The 9,354-nt window shown below is 54.4% G+C and overlaps 1 protein-coding gene across 3 annotated transcripts in view; it reads right to left on the bottom strand.

Moving 5' to 3' along the window:
* Nucleotides 1-8,463, bottom strand: part of LOC147122029 (ubiquitin-conjugating enzyme E2 U-like) — a 92,949-nt gene extending 84,486 nt beyond the window's left edge. For all 3 annotated transcript variants that reach the window (XR_015077665.1, XM_085982695.1, XM_085982696.1), the window contains exons 1-2: nucleotides 8,313-8,463; nucleotides 7,093-7,174 (exon numbers count right to left, since the gene is read on the bottom strand). Coding sequence is in view for 2 of the 3 variants with exons in the window: in XM_085982695.1 (XP_085838821.1) it covers nucleotides 7,093-7,174; nucleotides 8,313-8,378 (148 nt within the window). In the remaining variant the exon portion in view is untranslated. The remainder of the gene's footprint in view (nucleotides 1-7,092; nucleotides 7,175-8,312) is intronic.
* Between the last annotated feature and the right edge of the window lie 891 nt (nucleotides 8,464-9,354).

Raw genomic sequence — 9,354 nt, 5'->3', positions numbered from 1 at the left:
GGGAGGGCGAGCGCGAGCGGGCGGGAGAGCGGCGAGCGGGCGAGCGCGGAGGCGGGCGGCGGCGTAGCGCGAGCGGGGCGGGCGAGCGCGAGCGGGCGGGCGAGCGCGAGCGGGCGGGCGAGCGCGAGCGGGGCGGGCGAGCGCGAGAGGGCGGGGGGAGGGCGAGCGCGAGAGGGCGGGGGGAGGGCGAGCGCGAGAGGGCGGGGGGGGAGGGCGAGCGCGAGAGGGCGGGGGGAGGGCGAGCGCGAGAGGGCGGGGTGGGAGGGCGAGCGCGAGAGGGCGGGGGGAGGGCGAGCGCGAGAGGGCGGGGGGAGGGCGAGCGCGAGAGGAGGGCGAGCGCGAGAGGAGGGCGAGCGCGAGAGGAGGGCGAGCGCGAGAGGAGGGCGAGCGCGAGAGGAGGGCGAGCGCGAGAGGGCGGGGGGAGCGCGAGAGGGCGGGGGGAGGGCGAGCGCGAGAGGGCGGGGGGGAGGGCGAGCGCGAGAGGGCGGGGGGAGGGCGAGCGCGAGAGGGCGGGGGGAGGGCGAGCGCGAGAGGGCGGGGGGAGGGCGAGCGCGAGAGGGCGGGGGGAGGGCGAGCGCGAGAGGGCGGGGGGGAGGGCGAGCGCGAGAGGGCGGGGGGGAGGGGGCGAGCGCGAGAGGGCGGGGGGAGGGCGAGCGCGAGAGGGCGGGGGGAGGGCGAGCGCGAGAGGGCGGGGGAGGGCGAGCGCGAGAGGGCGGGGGGAGGGCGAGCGCGAGAGGGCGGGGGGGAGGGCGAGCGCGAGAGGGGCGGGGGGGAGGGCGAGCGCGAGAGGGCGGGGGGAGGGCGAGCGCGAGAGGGCGGGGGGAGGGCGAGCGCGAGAGGGCGGGGGGAGGGCGAGCGCGAGAGGGCGGGGGGGAGGGCGAGCGCGAGAGGGCGGGGGGAGGGCGAGCGCGAGAGGGCGGGGGGAGGGCGAGCGCGAGAGGGCGGGGGAGGGCGAGCGCGAGAGGGCGGGGGAGGGCGAGCGCGAGAGGGCGGGGGGAGGGCGGAGCGCGAGAGGGCGGGGGGGAGGGCGAGCGCGAGAGGGCGGGGGGGGAGGGCGAGCGCGAGAGGGCGGGGGGAGGGCGAGCGCGAGAGGGCGGGGGAGGGCGAGCGGGCGGAGCGCGAGAGGGCGGGGGGAGGGCGAGCGCGCGAGGGCGAGGGGCGGGGGGAGGGGCGAGCGCGCGAGGGCGGGGGGAGGGCGAGCGCGAGAGGGCGGGGGGAGGGCGAGCGCGAGAGGGCGGGGGGAGGGCGAGCGCGAGAGGGCGGGGGGGAGGGCGAGCGCGAGAGGGCGGGGGGAGGGCGAGCGCGAGAGGGCGGGGGGAGGGCGAGCGCGAGAGGGCGGGGGGAGGGCGAGCGCGAGAGGGCGGGGGGAGGGCGAGCGCGAGAGGGCGGGGGGAGGGCGAGCGCGGAGAGGGCGGGGGGAGGGCGAGCGCGAGAGGGCGGGGGAGGGCGAGCGCGAGAGGGCGGGGGGAGGGCGAGCGCGAGAGGGCGGGGGGAGGGCGAGCGCGAGAGGGCGGGGGGAGGGCGAGGCGCGAGAGGGCGGGGGGAGGGCGAGCGCGAGAGGGCGGGGGGAGGGCGAGCGAGCGCGAGAGGGCGGGGGGAGGGCGAGCGCGAGAGGGCGGGGGGAGGGCGAGCGCGAGAGGGCGGGGGGGAGGGCGAGCGCGAGAGGGCGGGGGGAGGGCGAGCGCGAGAGGGCGGGGGGGAGGGCGAGCGCGAGAGGGCGGGGGGAGGGCGGAGCGCGAGAGGGCGGGGGGAGGGCGAGCGCGAGAGGGCGGGGGGGAGGGGGCGGAGCGCGAGAGGGCGGGGGGAGGGCGAGCGCGAGAGGGCGGGGGGAGGGGCGAGCGCGAGAGGGCGGGGGGAGGGCGAGCGCGAGAGGGCGGGGAGGGGAGGTGCGGGGAGGCGAGCGCGAGAGGGCGGGGGGAGGGCGAGCGCGAGAGGGCGGGGGGAGGGCGAGCGCGAGAGGGCGGGGGGAGGGCGAGCGCGAGAGGGCGGGGGGGAGGGCGAGCGCGAGAGGGCGGGGGGAGGGCGAGCGCGAGAGGGCGGGGGGGAGGGGGCGCGAGAGGGCGGGGGGGAGGGCGAGCGCGAGAGGGCGGGGGGAGGGCGAGGGCGAGCGGGCGGGGGGAGGGCGAGCGCGGGGGGAGGGCGAGCGCGAGGGCGAGAGGGCGGGGGAGGGCGAGCGCGAGAGGGCGGGGGGAGGGCGAGCGCGAGAGGGCGGGGGGAGGGAGGGCGAGCGGGGGGGAGGCGAGCGGGGGGAGGGCGAGCGGGGGAGGGCGAGCGGGGGGAGGGCGAGCGGGGGGAGGGCGAGCGCCAGAGAGCGGGGGGAGGGCGAGCGCCAGAGAGCGGGGGGAGGGCGAGCGCCAGAGAGCGGGGGGAGGGGCGAGCGCCAGAGAGCGGGGGGAGGGCGAGCGCCAGAGAGCGGGGGGAGGGCGAGCGCCAGAGAGCGGGGGGAGGGCGAGCGCCAGAGAGCGGGGGGAGGGCGAGCGCCAGAGAGCGGGGGAGGGCGAGCGCCAGAGAGCGGGGGGGAGGGCGAGCGCCAGAGAGCGGGGGGAGGGCGAGCGCCAGAGAGCGGGGGGAGGGCGAGCGCCAGAGAGCGGGGGGAGGGCGAGCGCCAGAGAGCGGGGGGGAGGGCGAGCGCCAGAGAGCGGGGGGAGGGCGAGCGCCAGAGAGCGGGGGGAGGGCGAGCGCCAGAGAGCGGGGGGAGGGCGAGCGCCAGAGAGCGGGGGGAGGGCGAGCGCCAGAGAGCGGGGGGAGGGGCGAGCGCCAGAGAGCGGGGGAGGGCGAGCGCCAGAGAGCGGGGGAGGGCGAGCGCCAGAGAGCGGGGGGAGGGCGAGCGCCAGAGAGCGGGGGGAGGGCGAGCGCCAGAGCGGGGGGAGGGCGAGCGCCAGAGCGGGGGGAGGGCGAGCGCCAGAGCGGGGGGAGGGAGAGAGCGAGAGCGGGGGGAGGGCGAGCGCGAGAGCGGGGGGAGGGAGAGAGCGAGAGCGGGGGGAGAGAGAGCGAGAGCGGGGGGAGAGAGAGCGAGAGCGGGGGGAGAGAGAGCGAGAGCGGGGGGAGAGAGAGCGAGAGCGGGGGGAGAGAGAGCGAGAGCGGGGGGAGAGTGGGCGAGAGCGGGGGGAGAGTGGGCGAGAGCGGGGGGGAGGGCGAGAGCGGGGGGGAGAGAGGGCGAGAGCAGGGGGGAGAGGGGGCGGGGAAGGGAGAGGGGAAGAGAGAGGGCGGGGGAGGGAGAGGGGCAGAGAGAGGGAGGGGGGGAGGGAGAGGGAGAACTGGTGAAGAACCAGACTTCACCAATAATCAGGGAAACAATTACATATTCGGGAATAACCACTTCGATATCCCTTCCCTTCCATCCAGGCATAACTGCGACAAGCAGACAAATACCAACGGAAAACAGCTCCTGTAGCTCTGTCGAAGCCTGGGTCTGTACATTGTCAATGGTAGGTTCATGGGAGACTTCCTAGGAAGATCGACCTGTTGCTCACCTCTTGGCTGTAGCACCGTAGACTATATGATTACGGATTTGGACCCATCCTCTTTCAGAGCATTCACAGTCAAACCACAAACAACACTGTCAGACCACAGTCAAATTACTATGTATCTTAAAAAGACAGAAACAACCAACACAGAAATGGAACCCAGTAAGCTGTACAACACCAAAAAAATCGTACAGATGGGCCAAAAACAGCACGGAAAAATACCAGGATGCAATTAGCAATGAATCAACTCAAGCTCTATTGGACACCTTTCTGGATAACATATACACTCACAATAAAGAAGGCGTAAACCGGGCAGTGAATAACCTAAACAATATTTTTGATAATTTGGCAACAAGGTCAAACTTGAAAGCTTGCAAGAACAAACCCAAAACAAAAAACTATGCAAAATGGTTTGACCCAGATTGCCATAACATGAGGAAAAAACTTAGAAAAATATCAAACCAAAAACACAGACAGCCGGAAAACGAGGAATTACGCCTTACTTATTGTCAGACACTAACACAATACAGAAACACACTCGGAACCAAAAAAGAGCAGTATATTAAGAATACACTCAGCTCCATTGAGGAATCCATTGATTCCAATTGTTTCTGGGACAACTGGAATACATTACACAAAAAACAACACGACGAATTGGCCATTCAAAATGGAGACACATGGGAAAACCACTTTGAAAAATTATACCAGAAAAACACACTAAGGCCAGAGCAACACCAAATATGCAAAAAACTGGAAAAGCTCGAAATGGCCATAAAAGATAACCAAAACCCGCTAGACTCCATAATAACAGAAAAAGAACTAGTTGAAAAACTCAAGGACCTGCGACCAGGAAAAGCTTGCGGTGCAGACAGCATACTAAGCGAGATGATTTAACACACAGACGATAAAATGAAACTGGCTATCCTAAAACTCTTCAACTTGGTTCTGAGTGTCGGTTACTTCCCTGATATCTGGAACAAAGGACTCATAACGCCCATATACAAAAGTGGGGACAAAGTCGACCCAAATAACTATCGAGGCATCTGTGTAAACAGTAACCTGGGGAAGGTATTCTCTAGTATCATAAACAAAAGACTTATAAATTTCCTTGAGGAGCACAATGTCTTGAGTAAAAGCCAAATTGGATTCCTGCCAAACTATAGAACATCAGATCATATCTTCACCCTATAGGCCCTAATTGACAAACACGTTCATCAAAACAAAAGCAAAATCTACGCATGCTTTATAGATTTCCAGAAGGCTTTCGATTCCATCTGGCACGACGGTTTATTCCTGAAACTTATCGAAAGCGGGGTAGGGGGAAAAACATATGATGTAATTAAATCAATGTATACAAACAACAAATGTGCAGTTAAAATTGGAGACAAACAAACAAAATACTTCCCACAGGGGCGGGGGGGGTGACGCAGGGCTCGCCCATCTCACCGACACTCTTTAATATTTACATAAATGAATTGACAAAACTACTTGAACAATCTACAGCACCTGGCCTCACCCTATATGAATCCAAGGTTAAATTCCTCCTCTATGCAGATGACCTGGTTCTGCTGTCACCAACTAAGGAGGGTCTACAGCAGAACCTGGATCTGCTGGAGTCGTTCTGCCGGACCTGGGCCCTGACAATAAATCCCCAAAAAACCAAAGTCCTTGTGTTCCAGCAAAGATCCAGACATCAGGGACCCAAAATAAATTTCACACTAGGAACAACCAAAATTGAACAAACCACTAACTACACATACTTGGGCTTAAAAATCAGTTCTACGGGAAATTTTCATCTGGCTACGAATGAACTGAAAGAGAAAGCAAGAAGGGCTTTCTATGCCATTAAAAAATCAATCCAAATAGAAATCCCAATTAGCATTTGGCTCAAAATTTTCAAATCAGTAATTGAACCAATTGCACTCTATGGCAGTGAGGTGTGGGGACCGCTAACACAACAAGAATTTGCAAAATGGGACAAACATCCAATTGAGATCCTACATGCAGAATTCTGTAAAAGTATCCTCCGGACTCAAAGGAAAACCGTAAACAATGCATGCAGGACAGAACTAGGCCAATATCCATTAATAATCACTATCCAAAAAAGAGCCACCAAATTTGGAAACACCTAGAAATGAGCAACCCCCAATGCTATCATTACGAAGCCCTGAAATGCCAAGAGAGGACCATAAAGAAGAATACCCTCAGTCAACTAGTCCTGGGACTCAGTGAAGTAACTACTAACAATAACCAGCCCCAGGACAGTGACAGCGTAACACAAAGAATTCGACCCAACACAATCGTCGCTAAGCAAAAGGAAAAATATCTGTCATATTGGGCAGAAACAACAAAAACCCAAAGCAAACTCAATTGCTACTTGGCCCTAAACAGACAATACAACATGGCTGATTACCTGACCAGGGTAAAGGATAGCAAAATGAGAAAAACCTTGACAATGTACAGACTTAGTGAACATAGCCTGGCGATCGAAAAAGGTAGACACAGGCAGACCTGGCTACCAAGAGAGGACAGGATATGCTCTCACTGCAGTCAGGGAGTGGTGGGGACAGAGATGCACTTCCTCACAGCGTGTAGAAAATATCAGGGCATAAGGGAGAATTTCTACCCAAAATTCACAAAAATATGCCCGGAATTCAGAAATTTGAATGACGACCAAAAACTCCCATACCTACGAGGGGAAGAGAGAAATTGTGTAACCTTAGCGGCACACTATGTTACAGCTTGCCATAAACAGAGGGACAACCACTAAATATAAGAAAAGAGTATATACAAATTATATGAATGTATATTTATACACTCAGGGATATATCTGTTTGTACACTGTATGGATAGATCTGTATTTTTGTGTACAACCATGAATGTTTTTTCGATGCTTTGGCAACATAAGATGTCCCTTGTCAGGCCAATAAAGCGATTTGAATTGAATTGAATTGAGAGGGGGGGAGGGAGAGGGGGGGGGGGGGGGAGAGCGGGGGGAGGGAGAGGTGAGAGACATTAAGATAGGGGAGGATCAGGCTCAGCGGTGTTGCCACAATGGATGACTAGCCTGGTGACACATGCTATCTAGCAAGATGATGCAGATGATAACTATTGCTTGTGGAACTATACTCCAGCAAGAAATCAATGATTTTAGAATAGAAGAGCAGGGGAGAAAATTAGTAGAAAAACAAAGAGGAAAAAATGGCAAAAATAATGATGGCTTGTGTAAAAAAATCAAAACTTATAATTAATTGTTAAAATTGTTTCCTTAAGAATGGAATTTCCTTTGCAATTTCAAACCCATCTGCCACCCATTTAGCTCTAAAATTATGCTTTGTGAATTTACCATCTCATTTATCAATTACAAAAAAATGAAAGAAAATAGAGGATGTGAAAAAGCTCAGATTTATTAGAACTGAAAACTCTGCACAGACAGGAAGAAATGCCGGGTAATTATGGAACAGCTGAAGATCTGAAACAGACGTCCAGGCTTTTCATTGCGGACTTTTCATTTAAATTATTAATTGACAACATCTGCTGATGTAGAAAATGTAATGCTTTTTGCTCTCTACTATACATGAATTTTCAGAAATAATAAATGAATGAAGTTTAGTTCATCACTTACCTTCCCAGAGAGAATCTTTCAATCCCTGCACTGTGGCCACCCACTCTAACAGATCCTCTCTGACTGGGGACACGGTAATGCCCTACAGTTGTATAAAAGTATATTGTATTATTAAAGCACCTGTATGCCTTCAAAGACATTCATTTATTTGGATTGCCTCCCCCCACCTCCAGTTTCCACTCAACATCCAGTCAACCACATGGATGGTGAGTGAGGACAGTTGGGCTCAGTTGTGATGTCTACCATGTTAAAGCTGCCTATATTTACTGTCCTGGCTCACACAAGAAGAGCCACCACTTGAACGAAGTGTTGGAGGGTAGCTGCCACCAGCACAACTGTACCTCAGCATCAATCACTGCCTTCAGGAACGCAAAGGGAAAAGGGAGGAAAATAAATGTCCTTGTAAACCTTGATATTTCTGTTTATCGGTTCAATTTATGCATTAGTTTATCTATATTTTTAAACATTGTGTCCAGTCCATATCTGCAAAACATGCGAAAATGAGTTCTATGTGTCTGTATGGCACAAAGCATCTGATTGCTCAAATTTCGCATGAAGAATGCTCACTGACTTAAATTTCACTGAGCCAGTCAACAAACAATTATTTCCATATTGCATCGATTAGTTCAATTTTTTTATTCACTAAAATGCAACCAATTCAAAAAAATCAACCAGCACAAAACCAAACAAATCACTAACCTTATTTATCATCTAACTGTGAAAAATTGTGCGCGCAAGACAGATTGGGAGATACAAAGACAAAGAGAAAGTGTATGAGGCATAATGATAGGGTGGCAGAGATAGGAACAGAGGGAAGGAAAGACCGATGGAATCAGGCAGAGAAAGATTAGGAACAAGATTACAGACAAACAGAAATACAGAGACAACAATGAAAGAAACTATGAGGAACATAAAAAGAGAGAGAAAATGAAAGATAAGAGTGGGAAACAAAAATAATTCAAGACAGGAAGACAAACAAACAGTAACAGGGAGAGAAAAAGCAATGCTTCAGGAGATCAAGTTGACAAAATATGGGAACCCAAATGGTCGGAAAGTGACAGATGAGATTAATCAAAAGGGGGTCAAATGACTTTGCTCTGACCCCCACATTTTGTGACAATTTTGAGGGAGAAAAATGAGGCAAAGCAGACTGTGCGAAAGTGCAGCATTTCCTGTCACGGAAGATCAACTAATATAGTAAACTGTTAAGACTTACTTACAAAGAGTCTAGCTTCTTGAAGTTGAATATGTTCCCTTTCCAGTAACAAGTAAGCCTTGGATTGCATGGCCTCACAGGCTGATGACTATTCATCAAATGAATAATCTTCTTAATCACATAAGTGTAAAATAAGACATTTTATCCTTCCTCCATCTTTGCAGTATCAAACAAATCAGAAAGCACAGTTTATTATACAATAATCTTATATAAACAAATTAATTAAATGTAATTAATATGTAAAACCAAACAATATTGCTTATAGGTTATAATGGGAGAGTAATCGAGTGCAAAGTGATGCTGTATAAAGTGGCCAGATGCCATTTGGAGTTCTTGTGCAAACCTGGTTATCTAATCATAGGGAGTTATCTAGTTTAATATGTTTGCACTGAGAGTTAGCCTTGCTGTACAGTGATGGACTGGCATCATGTAATCTGAATTGACATGCAATTATACCATGTGATGTGATTTTTTTTCTTACTTTTGAGAGTATTTTGGTATAGGATTCCTTCTTTACCATTGTATTTTTATCCCCTTTCTGTGCCTGACTTCGGCATGGTTTGTTCCCAAGCCACAACCAGATCCCGTAAAGTTGACTGCCAGCAGGTTTCAAAGACCAAAATGTGACACTTTGCTGTGCTGCTAACTCTAACTGAGACCTTGCAGGCTATGCTCACCACACCTCCATTCAATAAGCCTCTGATGGGGAACTAAATGGAGCCTAACTTGCACCTGTATCCTTGGGGTTTTGTGGCCTGCTAACATTCAGTATCTTGATGCTGCATAGAAAATCCTTTTAATCTGGCAATTATAAGAAAAATCTCACATAGTTTCATGATTTAAAAGACATTTTTGAGGGGCAACACTCCTGTGTTTTTTGGGCTCCACTTTCCATCTTCAAAGTCTCTATCAATGACATTCAAAAGCCAGCTTCACAAGAGTCTCAAGGTGTTGCATCACACAACAACATGACACAAGCTTGTGGATGTCATTCTCTAACATCTCTGTTGAAAGTTTACACTCCAACAGTGACTACATTTCAAAAA

Source organism: Somniosus microcephalus, chromosome 3, assembly GCF_052327205.1.
Source record: "Somniosus microcephalus isolate GS21.2 chromosome 3, FLI_Smic_1.0, whole genome shotgun sequence".
NCBI classification, from domain to species: Eukaryota; Metazoa; Chordata; class Chondrichthyes; order Squaliformes; family Somniosidae; genus Somniosus; species Somniosus microcephalus.
The sequence above is the reverse complement of the archived record's forward strand: the minus strand, read 5'-3'. Positions and strand labels throughout refer to the sequence as shown.